Below are 22030 nucleotides of genomic sequence, written 5' to 3'. Positions count from 1 at the left end.
AGCAATACCCCATAATGACAATGTGAAAAAAGTTTGTTTGAAATCTTTGCCAATTTATTAAAAATAAAAAACTAATAAAATCACATATAGTATTCACACTCTTTGCCATGACACCCAAAATTGAGCTCAGGTGCATCCTGTTTCCACTGATCATCCTTGAGATGTTTCAACAACTTGATTGGAGTCCACCTGTGGTAAATTCAGTTGATTGGACATGATTTGGAAAGGCACACACCTGTCTATATAAAGGTCTCACAGTTAACAGTTCATGAGCACAAACCAAGCCATGAAGTCCAAGGAATTGTCTGTAGACCTCAGAGACAGGATTGTATCGATGCACAGATCTGGGGAAGGGTACAGAACAATGTCTGCAGCATTGAAGGTCCCAATGAGCACAGTGGCCTCCATCTTCCATAAATGGAAGATGTTTGGAACCACCAGGACTCTTCCTAGAGCTGGCCGCCCGGCCAAACTGTGCAATCGGGGGAGAAGGACCTTAGTCAGGGAGGTGACCAAGAACCCGATGGTCAATCTGACAGAGCTCCAGTGTTTCTCTGTGGAGAGAGGAGAACCTTGCATAAGAACAACCATCTCTGCGGCACTCCACCAATCAGGCCTGTATGGTAGAGTGGCCAGACTTTCTTCGAAGGCTGAGGAAAGCACATCTCCCAACCCCCATCCTCACTACATTCTATAGAGGGACTATTGAGAGCATCCTGAGCAGCTGCATCACTGCCTGGTTTGGGACTTGCACCGTTTCGGACCGCAAAGCCCTGCAGAGGATAGTGAGGACAGCTGAGAAGATCATTGGGGTCTCTCTTCCCTCCATCAAAGACATTTACAAAAAACACTGTATCCGCAAAGCAACCAGCATTGTGGACGACCCCACACACCCCTCACACAAACTCTTTACCCTCCTCCCGTCTGGCAAGAGGTCCCGAAGCATTCGGGCCCTCACGGCCAGACTGTGTAACAGCTTCTTCCCCAAGCCATCAGACTTCTCAATACTCAGAGACTGGTTTGACACACACGTGTCCTGAGTTGCACTTTAATAACTGTCACTTTATAACTGTCTGCTACCTCAATAACTGCTATGTGCATAGAACATTATCTCATAGTATGTTATGTTTACATTTTTAGAAACTGTCATCTTTTCAGCACTACTGAGTACTGGTCGGCGCTGCACTGTCTATTGTCCTGTTCATTGTCAGTAATTTGTTGTACTGTCCTGTACTTTTTGCACATGTTTGCACGTGCACTTTATATAGGTATATATAGGTAGTTTATATAGGTATTTTATTTCGTTGTGTAGTCTCATGTGGTCCTATGTTGGTCCTTTGTTGTTTTATGTAGCACCATGGTCCTGGAGGAACGTTGTCTCGTTTTGCTGTGTACTGTACTAACTGTATATGGTTGAAACGACAATAAAAACCACTTGACTTGACTTGACTTGACTCCTCAGTAAAAGGCACATGACAGCCTGCCTGGTGTTTGCCAAAAGGCACCTGAAGGACTCTCAGGCCATGAGAAACAAAATTCTCTGATCTGATGAAACAAAGATTGAACACTTTAGCCTGAATGGCAAGTGACATGTCTGGAGGCAACCAGGCACAGCTCATCACCTGGCCAATACCATCCCTACAGTGAAGCATGGTGGTGGCAGCATCATGCTGTGGGGATGTTTTTCAACGGCAGGAACTGGGAGTCTAGTCAGGATCGAGGGAAAGATGAATGCAGCAACGTACAGAGACATCCTTGATGAAAACCTGCTCCAGAGTGCTCTGGACCTCAGACTGGGGCGAAGGTTCATCTTCCAACAGGACAATGACCCTAAGCACACAGCCAAGATAACAAATTAGTGGCTACGGGACAACTCTGTGAAATGTCCTTGAGTGACCCAGTCAGAGCCCAGACTTGAACCCGATTGAACATCTCTGGAGAGATCTGAAAATGGCTGTGCACTGACGCTCCCCATCCAACCTGATGCAGCTTGAGATGAATGTAAAGAAGCTGTGAATACTTGTGTACATGTTTTTTATTTTTAATACATTTTCAAAGATTTCAAATAAACTTCTTTCACATTGTCATTATGGGGTATTGTTTGTAGACTTTTAAGGAATTTAATCAATTTTGGTGGATTGTAGAAAAAAATTTTTGTCAGAGAATATACAGTATATTATGTTATTTTTATTGTCAAATAAAAAAAAATATTTCAACAATAAACCTCACCAAATGTTGTAAGATATAGGCCTAATATTATCCTTTGCAATTCTGCTTCTCAATTAAATGTCTTATTTTCCAGTGGTCCAAAATATCTAAACATCATGAAAATAAGATACAAGTATACCTGTTTAAAATATAACTTTTTGCTGTAACAAATCCAGGTTTGTTTAATATTTAGCAGGAGTCACTTTCAAAACCAAAATATGATATGCATTGACTTTACATTCTGAATTTGATAATACAGGAATGAGACATTATGTTGGCTAAAAAACAAAAGTATAAACACCATGTATGATGCATTATAAAGGTTTCTGAGTTCTATTCACAATGTCCCATAATAGTGCACCTAGTAATTTACTTTGTCTTGTCATAAATAATTGTAACCATATTTATAATACTATTCATAGTTAAAACACACGCTCAGCACTAAATAACGTGTTATTTTCCTTAAAGGTGTGACCACATAGAAGTCTTAGAATTTATACCATGGCCTGTTTGAATACTCCATTCTGATTGGTTGGAATGCATGTGTTAAAACTTTATAATGCACAGGTAATTCCAGTCAATTAACATTTTATATTAATGTGCCTACTCTACTGTCCTCTGAATGAGACATTGCAAGAGCTTTATGCCTCTGTTCAAACGACCTCTGGATGCAAATATAGAGAGCTGGGATTAACCGTTACTTCACAATACACAGCATCATCAAGTCATGCAGTGCCATCTTTAAATCAATTGTGAAGCGCTACAGGAAAAAATGGAAAAGACAGCAGTGGTTATCAGCCCCAAGTCTGACCTGTAGAAAACCTGTATTTTTACAACCATAGGGCTTCTATGGAAAAGATGGTTTGACATTAAGCTGTTTGGCTATCAAAGGCTTCTTCCACTGTCCGGCAAGACTTGAAATTGCTGCGCTGCTCAGCATGTGCTGCACACACCCGCTAGAGGGCCCCGCTAGATCATGCATCACTCGGTCAACGCAGACTTTTTAAAACGCAACCATTTGTGATATAGTAATTACGCAAGCCAGGACCATGTCTTATATCGCATGGTCTTATATCACAGTCTTAATGGATACCATAATGATGTCTCAGAGGTCAAATTCTTCAGGGTTCAGTGTTTTGGATGTTTTTTCCTCATCAAGAACAGTAAGTGCTACTTTTACAACTGTCACGTCTGTAACAGATGTCACTTACGCCCATTTTCCTCATTGTGAAAATGACAAAGAATAGGAATTAAATGTACATATTCTGAGGAGTGCTGTGCCTTCTAGATTATGTGTCTATTATTTCTGGATTGTGCATTCAGAGTTTTTACAGTGTGTGATCTGCAAAAAAACATTTTTAAATATTCATGCTAATTTTTTATCTCATTAAACTACAGCCATGGCAAAAAGTATTGGCAGTGACATGTATTTTGTGTTTCGCAAAGTTTTCTGCTTCAGTCGTTGTGGTGTTGATTCACATTGTTTCTAGATTATTGTGCAGAGTGATCAGATGTATTTTAATAATTGCAAAAAGCTTCATTGGCCAAATATTTTACTTTATCACAAAAACCCAAATTTCACAGTTTTTGGCCCTGGCACAAAATGACCAGCTAACATCATTTCACTAATCATATCAGCAGCACCTGGGAAAGTGTGAACGAGTATAAGTCAGGTGAAATCATTCTATCATTCTGATTGGATTATAAGAGCAGACTGTTTGCTATAAAAGGAGGGAAGAAGTGCTTCCAATCATTGTGTTCTTGTTCGCGACGGTTACCTCTAAAGAAAGACGTGCAGTCATCATCGCTTTACATCAAAATTGCCTCACATGCAAAGAATACTGCACCTGAAAGAACCATTTACTGGATCATCAAGAACTTCAAGGAGAGAGGTTCAACTGCACTGAAGAAGGATTTAGGACGTCCCAGAGTGTGCCAGCACCGTCTCCTCCAGAGGAATCAGCTAAAGAATCGTGTCAGCACCAGTGCAGAGCTCAATATTGGCAGCAGGTTGGTGTGAGTGCATCTGCATTCACAGTGAGGCAAAGACTTTTGGACAATGGCCTGGTGTCAAGAAGGGCAGCAAAGAAGCCACTTCTCTCCAAGAAAAACATCAAGGACAGACTGAAATTCTGCAGGAAGTACAAGGATTGGACAGCAGAAGACAAGTGCAAAGTGATTTTCTCTGATGAAGCCCCCTTCCGACTGTTTGGGGTTGCTTTTCATCCAAGGGAGTGGGGTCTCTCACAATTCTGCCCAAAAACACTGCCATGAATAAAGAATGGTATCAAAAGGTACTGCAAGAGCAACTTCTCCCAATGATCCAGGAGCAATTTGGTGATGATCCGTGCATTTTCCAGCATGATGAAGCACCATGTCACAAGGCAAGAGTGATAATGCAGTTGCTCTGAGATAATTACATTGACATTTTTGATCCGTGGCTAGGCAACTCCCTGGATCTTAATCCCAGTTCTCTAACCTGTGGTCAATCCTCAAAAGGCGAGTGGACAAGCAGAAGCCCACAAATTGTGATCAACTTCGAGCACTAATAAGGCAAGAATGGATCGCCATCAGTCAGGATTTGGCCCAGATGCTGATATCCAGCATGCCAGAGAGAATTGCAGAGGTTATGAAGAACAAGTGTCAACACTGTAAATATTGACTCTTTTCATGTATTGAATGTTTTTGCCAATAAAAGCCTTTAAAACTCATGAAATGCTTAGCATTGTTTTCCAGTATACCATAGAAACATGTGAAAAAATAATCTACAAATACTGAAGCAGCAAACATTGAAAAACAAAATGTATGTCACTGCCAATACTTTTGGCCATGGCTGTAAATATGTCATTTATTTTAATATAACATTAAAAAAAATGAATTCACACTTTATCTCCGAGTCTGATTTAGAACAGGCACAACTTTAGGTGTTATGACCTGTAGATAAAGTTAACAGTTATTTGTATTCTTTCAATTTAAATTTGTGCTTCAAATTTAAATGACAGCTTTAACATTTAAATGCTGGCAAGTTACAATGGTATAAATGGGATTATGCATGGCTAGCAGTGCTTTAAAGGAATTTAATGCACTTTGCATCAGGTGGTTCTTTGACACAAAATCCGAAAAATCGAGCATTAAACGAACACCTTTTGGAATATCCCTAACGCATTATAACTGTGGTTACAATAATCTATAAGATCATACAACTGATGTATGTCTGGTGTATTATAACAGTGGTATATAATAATAATACAAACAGATAATGTCATAATATATAATACTATAGTATTACGTATATGATCATTTAATCTACATACTAGTGCAGTATAAATACAGGCCTGAATAGAAAGTGTTACGAATAAAACAATGTAAGGATGCTTCCAAATGCTCTACCAGATTTGAATGAATTCATTAGATGTTCTTTTTAATCTGGAAGAATAAATAATGTTTTATTACAGTTGTTGTTAAATACAGTTAACCCTTAATTGTATAAATAGAAAATAATGAAATTTGTTACTTAATAAATGTAAAAAAAAAGAAAATAAAAAGAAACAGAAAACAACATTCTTAAAATGTAATGATTTTTCACACATTGACTATAATAGTGCTGTCTTTATCTGTGTGAGACTCATATAGTTGGTAATATGCTTGGCATCTTTAACCACATGAGTTTGTGCTGTGTAGGGTTTAAATCAAACATACATGAAACACTTGCATACTCAGATGTGAAGTAGTCACACATAAATGCATATTGCTGAATGCTCAAACAACTTCATAAGAAATGCTTCAGCAATGTTACATTTTGACCAATACACCAATATGACACAATGCATGAATCTTTTATGTACTGTACATATCAAGTTCTGTGTTGTTGAGTGTTTTATGCAAAGGGTATGTATGTAAGTGTTATATATGTGTATCATGTGCATTTCACATTGTTGTAAGCATTTCATATGTATATGTTTGAGCATTCATTGTGTACTTCACATCTGTGTTTGCAAGTGTTTCATGTACAGTTGAAGTCAGTAGTTTACATACACTAAGTTTGAAGTCATTAAAACTGGCAAAATATTTCAGGAAGTCAAACCATTCAAATTATGCTAAATTGCGCCTCCCAAAAAAGTAGCATTATCATTATTTTTAATCCATAAGTGTTTTGGTCCCACCTTATATTAGGTGTCTTTAACTACTATGTACTTTCAGAGATAGTTCACACAACAATTATAATTCACTCATCATTTACTCTCATGCCATCCCAGATGTGTATGACTTATTTTCTTCTGAAGAACACAAATTATGATTTTTAGAATATCTCAGCTCTGCAGGTCCATACAATACAAGTGAATGGTGACCAGAACTTTGAATCTCCAAAAATCACAAGTCAGCATAAAAGTAATCCATAAGACTTCAATGGTTAAATTCATGCCTTCAGAATCAATATAATAGGTGTGGGTCAGAAACAGATCAATATTGAATTAATTTTTTACAATAAATCTCCACTTTCATTTTTACATTCTTCTTCTGTTTTTAGATAATTGGCATTCTTCGTGGATAACGCCACCTACTGGTCAGGGCTGGTCAAAGGTTTTACAGAAAAAAATTACCTTTTTATATTGATAATCTTTTTCTCACCCACACATATCGTATCACTTCAGATGATATGGATTTAACGACTGGTGTTTTATGGATTACTTTTATTCAGCCTTCATGTGATTTTTGAAGATTTAAAGTGCTGAAAACCCTTCCATTGTGTTTTATGGACCGACAGAACTGAGATATTCTTCTAAAAATCTTAATTTGTGTTCTGCAGAAGAAAGGAAGTCATGCACACCTGGGATGACATGAGGGTGAGTAAATTATGAGAGAATTTTCAATTTTGGGTGTACTGTCCCTTAAAGCATTTGATGCAATGTTATGTTGCATTTTACTTACATTTAAAGTACCTGCATTTAATTACATTTGTAGTTACACTGTTAACCTTACCCCTAAACCTAAACCAACCCTTACCTTAACCCCACCCTACTCCCCAAAACATACTGGTACCTCAACCTCAGAGGCAGCAAATGTGCATCTTGACAGAATTTTGTAGAACAACATGCAGAAATACATTTCATTGTATTTATTTCAATGTTAAACATAGTAGTTATAGACACCTGATCACACATGACCAACATGTGTTATCCTTGGAGGGACATTTTAAAGTTAAGGCACAAACAATAGAGCAATATGAGATTAAAAGATTATAATGTTAAAGGTACAAAAATGTTTAGGGTTTTTGGTATATTTTATGAATGATGGGATCAGGCACTCAAACTTAACTATTATTTTCTTTTTTGTTGTCGGGACAGCCCAGATGAAATTTTAAAAAGATAATATGTATACAGTGATTCCTCTGTCCAATACTTTTTTGAATTTATTAACAGGCTTACTAAATTCTTCACTACAAAGGCAAAATTCTGTCATTATCTTAAATACTTTGTTCTGTCCTCTCTATTAATACTGAGAAAGTTGTTGTTGTTGTTGTTGTTGTTTGTATGCTCGTCAACACGCACACAAGAAAAACAATTCCTTGTCTTACTTTCACCTGAATTAATATGGCAAAAATGGAAACAATCTATTTGGATATATCAATGTACAGTGCTCTCCGTTTCATAAGTTACTTCAACTACAACTACACTAACATTCTCAATCACTATTTGCAAACAATTATCCCATCCCCGCAGACATCAAATCCCCAGTAAAAAATGCAATGCGTAAAACCAAACATCTCTAGCTATTTAGAATACTTATTTCATATATTTGCAACGGCATCGCAACCTAATCGTAAATACATTAAGGCCAAGAAAAATACTAAATGAAAATATCAGTAAGTAAAAAGCACTGTGTGTGTTGCCTTTAAAAAATACTTATTGAATCAAGTGATGCTTTTAATTTCTTTTTTTTTTTTTTACTATATTTTTTCCTTTTTTTATCTGTAAGACATTACAGTAAGCAAAAAACCCAACGCTGGTGTGATATCACCATCTGTGTCTCTGTATGAATGTGTTCAGCGAGCTGTTAGCGAGCTGTCGGGACAGTCGTCAGTTGTTGCCGTGTGACTGCAGTATGTTTTTGTGCAGTACTGCGGAAGGGCCTGCGGGAGACGCTGTGGTGCTGGTGCTGCTGCCAGTGGCTTTGATCCAGGGCAGTGAAAGCAGTGAAGGTCCAGTGGTGGTGGCCGTCATGGTCACTTGGATCATGTGATCTCGCTGGATGAGTCGGATCAGAGTCTTGAGACGCTCCAGAGATGCTTGAGTGTTTCGCTGTTGACCCAAGAGATGCTCCTTATGCGCAATACACTTCTGTTGAATGCAAAAAACAAGATTTAAAGTCTGCCATTATGGATGAGATGAACAACTAGTAATTCCATGGTTGTTTTGCAAACCTTTTTTAAGAGTACGAAAGACAAGCAAGCTGTTTCAAAGAGTAAAATCAAAGAAAACAATTATATAAAAGCTGCTGCAGCGATGAAATGCGAGAGAAAATATAAATTTTGTTGGCCAGGCATAAAAACATTTTTTTTGACACACTCACTGTAAAAAAACAAATTGTTTTGTCAATCTCAGTCTGAAAGGCTCAATAGGAATGTTTCTAGGGCTGTCCATTTAATATGTTAACTTAATCATGCCCTCGACCTGTATGTCAATTCCATAAAAATGTATGCTCCTACCATTGGAGCAACTGAAGCTTGATGTACCACCTTGATGCAGCAGGGGGCAGTCAGCGCTACAGCTGTCCAGGCAGCACGCCTCGTCAAACCAATGAGAAGGCAGCTTAGCCTTTTTATAGATGATGAGTTCTTGTACTCAATGAGCACAACTGAATGCAGGGATCTCCTGACAGGTATTTCTAAGTTTCAAACTACATTCAACTTAACACAGCATCCTTAAAACTAAGGAGAGACACTGAAAACCATTGAGATGGTTAAAAATAGGTTGCAGGGATATCGACCAATAATAGGGTTATGTTCAATGATCTGGAAATGCAACAAACAATATTTTCACTTTTAAAGCCACCTTTCTTATTGTCTAAATGCAGGGCTACTTTTCCCAAAAGCATTGCAAGCTTAAGTTAATTGTAAAGTCCATTGCCGCCAATGGTTTTTACAGTCTAGTTAGGCTTACGATGCTTTTGGGAAACGCTGCCAAGTAAGGTCCTCAAATGTTGTTGTGTTCCTGGTTGTGAAAAAAACGCATCTCTGCATAGCCTTCCAAAGGAATAAGTGTCTTACATTTATTTAAACTAAGTTCTTGGAAAAGTAAATGTGGTTTTATACCTCTGTTTGGCACATTTCTCCATGGATTCTTTTGAGAACCAAGATCAGGCTTTGTAAAGAAACTGATATTGAAAGATGGAGCAGTGCCAACTATATTGGACATGACAGCAATGCCGGTGCGTAACATATTGAATACTACTGTTTCTGTGTTTGTTTGATTTGTTTGAGTAATTGTATAGCCAGCCATTTTTTTCACAAAATAAACCATAATCTGCACTCCAACCCAGAGCGTATTGTACTTATTACACAGTTTCTTATCAGAGAAATACATAATTGCTCACAAAATATTCATTTGAGGTGAAATAAATGTATGTAAAAAGCTGAGATCATCGAAAGGCAATGTAGTAGAATACTGAACGTAATAGTCTCGTATTAGCCAGGACGTCTCGTATTCTTGTAAATGAATGTTGCAGGATGCCCACTGTTCCATATTTAAGAACCGAAACAGTCGAAGGCGATCCCTTCCCCAGGTCGACCGGCGAAACGAGCTAGGTAACTCCCCACTTGGTGAACATCCCGTATTTCCTTACACGGATGTGTTTTGGACCCGACGGTCCATTAAAGCTAGATACAGATTTAATAACACATCACATTCAAAGCTTGTGTCTGTCACAGCATTATTTATTATCAAATCTGGAATAACTACTAATAAAAGTATTGCAGAGCAACAGGGTGATGACTTTGTTCAGTTTTCTATTGTTTTATTTCAGTAGCACAATTGTAGTAGAAAGAAATACATCTGAAATAATTCATTCTCTCTACTATTATTCTGACATTTCTCATTCTTAAAATAAAGTAGTGATCCTAACTGTCAGGAATTTTCCAAAACTGAGTTTAAATGTATATGTAAACTTCTGACTTCAACAGTACATAAAAGATTCATGCATTGTGTCATATTGGTGTATTGGTCAAAATGTAACATTGCTGAAGCATTTCTTATGAAGTTGTTTGAGCATTCAGCAATATGCATTTATGTGTGACTACTTCACATCTGAGTATGCAAGTGTTTCATGTATGTTTGTGTAAGTGAAGTTTGATTTAAACCCTACACAGCACAAACTCATGTGGTTAAAGATGCCAAGCATATTACCAATTGTGTGCTTCATGTAAATTAGGACTTAAAGCTATTATTGATTGCCTGGACTGAGTGTTTGAAGGGGATTTTGTAAATTGATTGCATGTTTTCATTATTTCATTTATATACTCATCAATTTATATACTCACAAGATTTATAGAGGGGACGCATGCTCTGCAAAGATGTTAGCCAATCAGAACAGTGGGCATTTGCATTGAGGTTTAAAAGAAGTAGAACAGAAACCGAGCATTTCAGTCAGAAGGCCAGAGACCGTATGGACAAAGGCCATGTCATACTACATCATGACAGTTTTCGTTTTTTTTGTTGCAAATCCTCGAGAAAAATTATATAAAAATAATAACTTTTTAACATGAAATATGTTCTGATTGGCTGTGATTGACTTGACTCATTGCACCTAGTCAAGACTTTAAAGCAGTTTCTTACAGAGAGAAATTTGCAGAGTTTCTGGTCCTGTTCACTCAGATGTTCACACTCTTTCTTCAGTTCAGTGTTCCTCCTCATGAGCTTCTGGCATTCTTCCTCTCGCACTGCACAAACACACACATGATCACATCACATCATTGTATGATCACGTTAAGTTTGTTCGACATGAACTGTTCTTCACCTTGCCAATCTGCAAGATTTGCAAGTTGCAGTCGGGAGTTGAAAAGATAGCCGTCAATTCATACATTTTCTGCTTCTGCTAATATCTGCGGGAACAACACTAGATACATGACCACATTAAATTGAACAGAACGTATATTTACAGAAACAAATGTAGTATTTCTGTTTCTTAATTTGCATTATTACATAGCTCTCATTTCGTATATGCATTTTTTTATTTATTTGTCAAGTACTCTTGTAATAAGCTGGATAATGAGCAGTCAGACTGTTATTTTCACAAAATATACACCAACAGAACTCAACTGAAGATCTCCACTGATCAGTGATTTCTTCTAACAAGATTACATAATTTCAATGCAAATCAATATTTTATGTCCATGTATTTATTTATTTGTGATATTTTATATTAGATATAGACATATACATTCTATTGAATGTTACATGTAATAACAATCCATTTCTAAAGGTTACGTGCTATCAAAACATTGCCTGTTTATAAGAAAGTCTAAGATAAGTCTAAGTACATTATGATAAGTATATTATTTTAATGGCAATATATTGGAGTCAACGTTTTAGTAATTTTTTATTTACATAAACATGACACAATAGACACGGATTAATGAAAGAAAAACAGAGATTAATGAAAGTTAGCACAATAAGTTGTTAGAATCAAAATGAAGCGCAAGTCATTTTTGTCATGGTGCATCTGGCAAATGAAAGTGCCACTGAGAACTTGCTACATGCATGATCGCGCCAGCTGGAACTGACCAACATTTCAAATGTGCATGCTCTACATTAGGCCAGACGCTGATCAGTCACTCGAACTCGCTCGAACACGCCTATCATCGCACAATCCCTTCATCATTTCACATGATCGCATCACTGACAGTGGCAAGTTACTCAAAACGTCACAGGAAGGGAACGAGATGTTGTGTCAAATGAAGTGACACAAGGGGTCTTCCTTGGGAGCCTCATGTACCTCTGACTTTGAGAAAAGGCCAATGAGAAATTGGCAGACAGAATTTGCATGTCCCGCCCCCGGACATCCGGGCATAAAAGGAAGCGGGCCTGTGTCTGTCAGTCAGGTTTTGCACCGAGGAGCCAAGAAATGTAGGTACGGCAATTTACAGTGTTAGGTCCAGTGTCGTGGCAGAAAGGAACAGAGTGTTCCCTCAATCAGGGAACGGAGGTTACAACAGTAACCTTGATGTTCCCCTTCTGTCACTCACTCGACATTGTGTTGAATGAAGTGACACAAGGAATCCTGTTCAAAAGCGCCATACACTAGCCTGTGTTACGTGAACTGCTGACACAGGTGCAAGCAGGCTGTTGTGTGCTAGAAGCAACTGTATCGGCCGCACGTAACCCTCCCCAACGCCCCCAGAAAAAGTGTCATATACAGACCTTAGGTTCCCAGCACCCCTGAGGGGGGAACAGGTGCAACATGACCAGCATGGGAGCAAGAACGGCTGCCGCAGCCTATTCTCTCTCTCTATGTCTCTCGCATAGTGTGTAAAGCGGCTGGGGCTATCTTAACGATTTGAAAATTCGGGAATAAAGGCTGCGGAGCCCTACCCCGGTGGCTCGTGGTGGGTCTAGTCTCAAATTGCTCCGCTGAATTCGCAGGCCAGAAGGCTAGGGAGGAAGAACATCCAGGAAGCAAAGCTTAGTTGCTAACCTGGGAGAGGAAGCATCAACTTGGTGAAGGGTGCTAGGTGTAAGCGGAACACCCGGTTGGCTGTTCTGAGTTCTACTGGCTTGGACCTGACAAAACACAGGACGAGACCGACTAAACCCTGAGATTGTAGAATCTCGCAAAGGTGTTGGGTGTTGCCCAGCCCGCTGCTCTGCAGATGTCTGCTAGGGAGGTGCCATTGGCCAGTGCACACAAGGATGCCACACTTCTCGTCAAGTGTGCTCGAACCCGCAAGGGGGTGGGCACGGCCTAGGTCTGTTAGGCCAGGGATATGGCGTCAACGACACAGTGAGCTAACCTCTGTTTGGAGATGGCATTCCCTTTCCGCCATATGCCAAAGCAGACAAAGAGCTGCTCAGAGAAAGCTCGGCGTGCGGTCCAAATAGATATGCAAAGGACATAGCGGACACAGCAACGAAAAGGCTGGGTCTGCCTCTTCCCAGGGCAGCACTTGCAGGTTCACGACCTGATCCCTGAAGGGGGTCATAGGAACCTTGGGCATGTAGCCCGGTCGTGGTCTCAGGATGATGTGAGTATTCACAGGACCGAACTCCAGGCAGGTGTTGCTGACAGAGAATGCTTGAAGGTCCCTAACCCTCTTGATTGAAGCTAGCCCTATCAGGAGGGCCATCTTCAAGGAGAGGGCCTTGAGCTCAACTGAGTCAAGCGGCTCGAAGGGGGGGTCTCTGAAGTCCCGAAAAGGACCACTGAGAGATCCCAGTAGGGGAACAGGCTTGGCCGAGGAAGGAACCTGAAAATCAAGTCATGCTTACCCAATGACTTGCCGTCCACTGCGTCATGGTGGGCCACGATAGCGGCTACATACACCTTCAAGGTGGATGGGGATAGGCTCCCCTTCAGCCTCTTTTGCAGGAATGAGAGCACTGACCGAATCTCTGCGGGTCTTCAGCTCGGGAGGAACAGCAATTCACGAACAAGCGCCACTTCAGGGCGTAAAGTTGCCTGGTGGAGGGAGCTCTGGCTTGGTTGATCGTGTCTACGACTGCAAGACACAATCTCTCTCCCGCACCATCTTCCGCAATCGGCATTTGTCCCTCTTGGAGGCTTGATTAGCCTGATAAGGGACCGGGTGTGTAGAATCACCACCCGGCCCCCGCCCTCCACCCTGCCACATTCCTCCCTCGTTCTCTCAGGCTGGGGAGCCCCCGGCATTACGTACACCCCCCCTCTTTCCGCCCCGTCTGCCGGCAGGTCATACCCGTCTACCTGGATGAGGGAGAGGACAAGGGGAGGGAAACAGAAATAATTCAAATAGCGGGGTAATTCCTGTAACATCGTTGTACTCCCCATAAATCACTGTAAAATTTCAAAGGGAGGGAAAAGGCCAATGCAGAGCGGCAGTGAGAGAGAGAGAGAGAGAAGAGAGGGATGAAAAAAAACATACTCACCAGTTCTCTGATACACTGTTGCATGGTCCTCAATCACTCCTCCACACTCTCAGGTGGACAACAGCTGCTCCTCCCCGGGCAGACCGGAGTCAGACCCACAACCCCCGGCAGACAGAACGCCCCTCCGCGTTCCCGGCGACTCGTGGGGAAACTCCTCCACCCCTGGCAGTGGCCCTACCGCTCCAGGAGGTCGGGGAGTCACTTCCCTCCTCCCCTCGCGGACGGCGGTCTCCTTTCGACCCCTCCGCATTTCTGGGGAATGGCCGGGCTCTCCTCCACCCCTGGCAGCGGCTCCATCGCTCCAGGCGGTCAGGGAGTCCAGACCCCACTAGCCTCGAGGACGGCGGGGCAGCGGTGCTCCCCCGGATGGACGGCAGTGTCGATGACTCTGACGGGCATCCCTCCTCCTTCCCGGGTTTCAGCACCAGTGTAAAGGGATATAGAAGGCAGAGGAGGAGGCGAAAACTGGCTTGACGATATAAATAATACAGGTGAAACTCGAAAAATTAGAATATGGTGCAAAAGTTCATTAATTTCAGTAATTCAACTTAAAAGGTGAAACTAATATATTATATAGACTCATTACAAGCAAAGTAAGATATTTCAAGCCTTTATTTGATATAATTTTGATGATTATGGCTTACAGCTTATGAAAACCCCAAATTCAGAATCTCAGAAAATTAGAATATTACATGAAATCAATAAAAAAAAAAGGATTTTAAATACAGAAATGTCTGCCCTCTGAAAAGTATAATCATGCATATGTACTCAGAACTTGGTTTGGGCCCCTTTTGCATTAATTACTGCCTCAATGCGGCGTGGCATGGATGCTATCAGCCTGTGGCACTGCTGAGGTGTTATGGAAGACCAAGATGCTTCAATAGCGGCCTTCAGCTCTTCTGCATTGTTTGGTCTCATGTCTCTCATCTTTCTCTTGGCAATGCCCCATAGATTCTCTATGGGGTTCAGGTCAAGCGAGTTTGCTGGCCAATCAAGCACAGTAATACCATGGTCATTGAACCAGGTTTTGGTACTTTTGGCAGTGTGGGCAGGTGCCAAGTCCTGCTGGAAAATGAAGTCAGCATCTCCATAAAGCTTGTCTGCTGAAGGAAGCATGAAGTGCTCTAAAATGTCCGGTAGACGGCTGCGTTGACTCTGGACTTAATAAAGCACAGTGGACCAACACCAGCCGATGACATGGCTCCCCAAACCAACACAGACTGTGGAAACTTCACTGGACTTCAAGCATCTTGGATTGTGTGCCTCTCCATTCTTCCTCCAGACTCTGGGACCTTGGTTTCCAAATGAGATGCAAAATTTGCTCTCATCAGAAAAGAGGACTTTGGACCACTGAGCAACAGACCAGTTCTTTTTTTTCTTTAGCCCAGGTAAGACGTTTGACATTTGAAGCCCATGTCCAGGACCCGTCTGTGTGTAGTGGCTCTTGATGCAGTAACTCCAGCCTCAGTCCACTCCTTGTGAAGCTCCCCCACACATTTGAATGGCCTTTTCCTGACAATCCTCTCCAGGCTACGGTCATCCTTGCTGCTTGTGCACCTTTTTCTTCCACACTTTTCCCTTCCACTTAACTTTCTATTAATGTGCTTTGATACAGCACTTTGAGAACATCCAACGTCTTTTGCAATTACCTTTTGAGGCTTTCCCTCCTTGTGGAGGGTGTCAATGATGGTTTTCTGCACAACTGTCAGGTCAGCAGTCTTCCCTATGATTGTGAATTCAACTGAACCAGACTGAGAGACCATTTAAAGGCTCAGGTGTTTAGCTGATTAGAGTGTGACACTTTGAGCCTACAATACTGAACCTTTTCACAATATTCTAATTTTCTGAGATTCTGAATTTGGGGTTTTCATAAGCTGTAAGCCATAATCATCAAAATTATATCAAATAAAGGCTTGAAATATTTACTTTGCTTGTAATGAGTCTATATAATATATTAGTTTCACCTTTTAAGTTGAATTACTGAAATTAATGAACTTTTGCACGATATTCTAATTTTTCGAGTTTCACCTGTAGTTTTAATGATAAACTTAAACAAAAGACACAAACACACATGACGGACATGCCCGTAACCGATCTCCCGCACCATCTTCTGCAGTCTGCCTATATCCCTCTTGATTAGCCTGATAAAGGACCGGGTGTGTATCAGGATTAGCCTGAAAAGGGACCCGCCCTCCGCCCTGCCACACACATTATTGCGGGTTGACAGCTCACCTGTTTTATGTGTGATGTATGACTGGATGAAGTTCTGTGGCCAAGACAAGTTCTCTTTGTTCAAAATCTAAAAAAACAACAACAAAAAACAGAGCAGACGAGCATATTCCCATCATTACAAGTTCGCAATCATGTATGTGTTGCATTTTCTTGAAGTGTGTGAATTGGCATACTTTCTTGTGGCACTTGGGGCACATCCACATGCCCCTGGTGGCAGTTTTGAGAGGTGGGTTCAGGCAGTCGGGGTGGTAGGCGCGAGTACAGGTGTGACAGGGCTGAAGATCACCTTTTTGCTTACACATTGCACAGTGATCTTCATTCTGCAACTCCTCCTGCATCACACACACACACACACACACACACACACATTCAGATAAACACACCATGTAAAAGCTTTAAGACTATATTTAAATATAAATATGACAGAAATGTATTAAACGAATGGGTTCATACAAAACAATTATTCATACAGAAAAAGTAATCTGTTACATGGTGTATTACAATAATGCACAGTGAGAAAATAATCTTTATTTATCACCACATCAACATCTGATGCTATAAAGCTGTGGCCTTTTAATGTGGTAGTGGATATGAGATCATTTGCTCTTAAGATGACACCATTTCACAACTTTGGGGTTACAATCAATCATGCGTGAATTAAAAAATGTCTACAAACCCTTCATTTAGACAAAAATTACATTCTAGTGGAAATATTTTTGAGAGATATTTTTTCACAGTTGAGAGATATACACTACCCTTTGAAAGATTGGTAACACTATTAATGTTCGAGGAACTCTCCACGCAAGTGAGCATTCTGTCCGCACAGCAACACCAGCTCGGGCGGCTGACATCAGCCATTTAGGAGATAATGCGCGCCGTTCAAGCCTCGCAACATCCCATATCCACGCCAGCACCCTCGCCCGCACCCGCGGCGGACCAAGCCAGCCTAGCGGCCGCGCCCAACCGCAGCCAACCCCCGACTTGCACTCCCAGAAAAATCCGACGGAACACCCTCGAAGTGCAGGGGCTTTGTGATGCAGAGTTCCATCTTTCTGTCACAACAACCGGCTCTATATCCGACCGACGAGAGCAAGATCCTCTTCGTCAGCTCAGTGCTGACGGGCAGAGCCCTCGACTGGACGACCGCGATTTGGTCGAACCAGGGTTACTCACAGTTCACCTTCGACTTGTTCATGCAGGGTTTGATTGAAGTGTTTGACCATCCAGAAGGCGGCAAGGGTGCTGGGGAACAGCTCCTTGCACTCCACCAGGTTAATCGTTCAGCGTCCGACTATGCTCTCACCTTTCGCACCCTCGCCACTCAGACCGGCTGGCTTGAGAGCACGCTCAAACTCCTCTTCCGCCAGGGGCTGAACTCGGATCTGCAGTTGGAGCTGGCATATCGCGATGAGGGAGTTCCGTTGGACCAATTCATCTCGTTGGCGATCCGCGTGGACAACCTCATCCGCTCCAGACGACCAGCCAGGTGGTTCCTGCATGCCGTCCCAGAACCCATGCAACTAGACGGTACTCACCTGACCCAGGAAGAGAAAGAGCGCCGCCGCACCCATCGCCTCTGCCTATACTGCGGTTTAGCCGGCCACCTGCTGGCCAACTGCCCGACGCGACCGTCCGAACCACAACGACCCGGGGTGAGTTTGTTGCTTTCCTCAACTCTAACCGGGAACAGCCTAGTGGTACCCATTAAGCTCCGTTGCCAGTCTTTTAGTGTAGGCGCCCACACTATGGTTGATTCAGGAGCAGCGGGCAACTTCATTGATGCTAATTTCTGTAAGCTACATAATATATCCCTGACGGTCTGCTGTCCTCCCCTAACAGTGGCGGCGCTAGACGGACGTCCCTTGGGCTCAGGTAAGGTGAGTCACACCACCACCGACATTTCCCTGCAGGTGGGAGTGTTACACACTGAGACCATACGCTTGTCACTTCCCCCCACCATCCAGTCATCCTCGGTCTCCCCTGGGTCCGACTTCACAACCCACGCATCTCCTGGCGGGACAGCCAAATCACGCAGTGGGGCTCCGAGTGCTCAGCAAAATGCTTGAGGACCATTCTTCCCACCACCGTGGGGACCACGAAGGTCCTTGGGTCGCCCAACCACTCCACCCAAATACCCCCTGCATACGCCGACTTGAGGGAGGCCTTCAGCAAGACCAAGGCATCCCAACTCCCTCCTCACAGACCTTACGACTGCGCCATTGAGCTCAAGCCAGGAGCCACTCCACCGAGGTTGTATCTTCCTCCTGTCCAAACCCGAGTCCCTCACCATGAAGACTTACATCGGGGAGGAACTGGCCAAGGGCTTCATCCGACCCTCCACCTCTCCGGCGGCAGCAGGGTTTTTCTTCGTTGGCAAGAAGGATGGCTCCCTCCGCCAGTGTATTGACTACCGAGGCCTGAATGATGTCACCGTCAAGTTCCGCTACCCCTTGCCACTCGTCCCCGCGGCCCTGGTACAACTAAGAAGCGGCAAAGTCTACACCAAACTGGACTTGCGGTGCGCCTACAACCTGATCCGTATTCGGGAGGGGGACGAGTGGAAGACCGCCTTTTCCACCACCAGCGGCCATTATGAATATTTGGTGATGCCGTTCGGATTGTCCAACAGTCCCTCCGTGTTCCAGTCTTTCGTCAACGAGGTGTTCAGAGACCTGCTCAATCGCTGCCTGATTGTGTACATTGACGACATCTTGATCTACTCCAACTCGCTCGAGGAACATATTTATCATGTGAGAACGGTTCTCAAACGCCTGATCGCACACCAGCTCTACGCCAAGGCAGAGAAGTGCGAGTTCCACTTGAAGTCGGTGACCTTTCTGGGGTATGTCATCAGCCCGGAGGGGGTGGCCATGGACGACAGCAAGGTGCGAGCCGTCTTGGAATGGCCACAACCTGCCACAGTGAAGGAGCTTCAACGTTTTTTGGGGTTCGCAAACTTTTATCGCCGGTTCATCCATAGCTTCAGTACTGTCGCCGCACCTCTGACCTCCATGTTGAGGGGGGGAGAACCAAGCTCCACTGGTCCGCCGATGCCCTCCAGGCCTTCGCCCGGCTTAAGGAGCGTTTTACCTCCGCTCCCATCCTGCATCATCCCAATTCTGACCTCCCTTTTGTGGTGGAGGTGGACGCCTCGAACACTGGCATATTCTCTCTCAACGCCAGGGAGACCCCCCAAAGTTGTTCCCCTGCACCTTCTTCTCCCGCAAACTGTCTTCGTCCGAACAAAACTACGACGTCGGCAATCGGGAGCTCCTGGCCATGAAAGCTGCACTGGAGGAATGGCGCCACTGGCTGGAAGGCGCCAGACATCCATTCCAGGTCCTCACCGACCATCGGAACCTCGAATACCTCCGCTCCGCAAAGAGACTCAACCCCAGGCAGGCCCGGTGGGCATTGTTCTTCACCCGGTTCGAGTTCACCATTTCTTACCTCCCAGGGTCTAAGAACATCAAAGCCGACTCCCTCTCTCGGCAGCACGAAGCCACCTCCCAAGGTCCCTCGGCCGAACCGATCGTTCCCCCAGCACTGATTCTAGCTCCAGTCCAGTGGGATCTCATGTCGGACATTACCCAGGCCCATGCCTCAGCTCCGCCTCCACCCGAGTGTCCACTTGACCGGAACTTCGTGCCCCCCAGTCTCTGGGAGAGGACGCTCCACTGGGTGCACGACTCCCCGAACTCTGGTCATCCCGGCATCTCCGCCACCACGCGACTTCTAAGGAACCCCTTCTGGTGGGAGACATTACCCGAAGATGCCGCCGACTTCGTTAAAAGATGCCACGCCTGCAACTTAACCAAATCCCCAAAACAAGCACCAGCCGGCCTGCTACTACCACTGCCCGTACCCCAGCGTCCCTGGTCACACGTTGCAGTAGACTTTGTCACCGACCTACCCAGCTCCCAAGGAAACACCACCATTCTAATGGTCATAGACCAGTTTTCTAAGGCTTGTCGCCTACTACCCCTACCCAAACTGCCCACAGCCCTTGAAACCACTAAGCACTTGTTTCAGTACGTGTTCCGCTTCTACGGGCTGCCAGAGGTCATTGTCTCCGACCGGGGGCCCCAGTTCACCTCCCGGGTATGGAAAGCTTTCTTCCGCCTCCTTGAAGTCAACCTAAGCTTTACTTCAGGATACCACCCCCAGTCCAATGGGCAGATGGAAAGACTCAACCAGGAGATCATCAGGTTCTTACGCACCTACTGTCACCACAACCAGTCTGACTGGAGCAGATTCCTTCCTTGGGCCGAATACGCCCAGAACTCCCTGCTCAAACCGTCTACCAACCTGACCCCCTTCCAGTGCATCCTGGGTTACCAACCCCCTCTTTTCCCTTGGTCCAGCGAACCCTCAGAGGTCCCGGCTGTAAACGACTGGCTTCAGCCCAGTGAGGCAGTGTGGGAACAGGCCCACATCCACCTACAACGGGCCATGAACCGCTCCAAGATACAAGTGGACTGCCGCCGCCGCCCCGGCCCTGACTACGCTCCAGGCCAATGGGTTTGGCTTTCCACCCGAGACCTCCGTCTCCGCCTACCTTGCAAGAAGCTCAGTCCTAGGTATGTGGGCCCCTTTAAAATTTTAAGATAGACGAATCCAGTAACCTGCCGTTTACAACTCCCCGCTAATTATCGTATCTCTCCCACTTTCCATGTCTCCCTGGCCGACGATCCGAAGGCTGAAGAGGAGGTGACCCACGGCCCCCCTCCCCTAGTAGTGGGCGGCGAAGAAGCCTTCCTGGTGCGAAGTCTGCTTGATTCCAGGCATCTCCGAGGTCAGATCCAATACCTGGTGGACTGGGAGGGGTACGGCCCAGAGGAGAGATCCTGGGTCAACGCCGGCGACATCTTCAACCCAAACCTCATCGCCGAGTTCCATCGGGTCAACCCGGAGAGACCAGCCCCTCGACCTCTGGGAAGACCTCGACGCAGGTCACGTCTTCGCGTCAGGAGCCGCTCACGGGGGGGGGGGGCTCTGTCACGAACGCCGGTGAAGGCACCTCCTCCCTCAGCCGTCAGAGATCGCTTTCACCCGAATACTGGCCAATGAGAAAAGGCCATCAGGGAACAGAGGTTATGACAGTAACCGATACGTTCCCCTTCTGTCACTCACTTGATGTTGTGTCGATGTAGTGACACTAGGGGCCCCTATAGAAAAACGTCACAACAGGTGCAGGTGCAAGCAAGCTGCTGCGTGTGTAACAGCAGGTGCATCAGTTTACACGTAACCTCCCCCAACAAGACATAATGTACTTCCACACACCCCTGGGGGGAGCGATGTAACTAGCATGGGAACAGTGCCAGCTGCGGCCTTTTCTCTCTATGTTTTCTCTCCACAGAGTATTACATTCGGCTGGAGCCATCTAATGCTATTATACACATTGGGGAAGATGTTCTTTTCCTTTCCTATTCTTTCAGGGGAAAACACTCCACGGAGGCCATATCCTGCTTGAA

General features: G+C 44.0%; 1 protein-coding gene across 1 annotated transcript in view; it reads right to left on the bottom strand.

Moving 5' to 3' along the window:
* Positions 1-6549: 6549 nt before the first annotated feature.
* LOC127638678 (PHD finger protein 21B-like) overlaps positions 6550-22030 on the bottom strand; it is a 95256-nt gene continuing 79775 nt past the window's right edge. Inside the window, exons 10-13 of the mRNA XM_052120305.1 lie at positions 16730-16888; positions 16557-16623; positions 11040-11143; positions 6550-8546 (exon numbers count right to left, since the gene is read on the bottom strand). Of these exons, the coding sequence (XP_051976265.1) occupies positions 8286-8546; positions 11040-11143; positions 16557-16623; positions 16730-16888 (591 nt within the window). The 3' untranslated portion in view covers positions 6550-8285. The remainder of the gene's footprint in view (positions 8547-11039; positions 11144-16556; positions 16624-16729; positions 16889-22030) is intronic.

This window comes from Xyrauchen texanus, chromosome 47 (assembly GCF_025860055.1).
Source record: "Xyrauchen texanus isolate HMW12.3.18 chromosome 47, RBS_HiC_50CHRs, whole genome shotgun sequence".
NCBI classification, from domain to species: domain Eukaryota; kingdom Metazoa; phylum Chordata; class Actinopteri; order Cypriniformes; family Catostomidae; genus Xyrauchen; species Xyrauchen texanus.
This window is presented reverse-complemented; position numbering and strand designations above follow the sequence as displayed.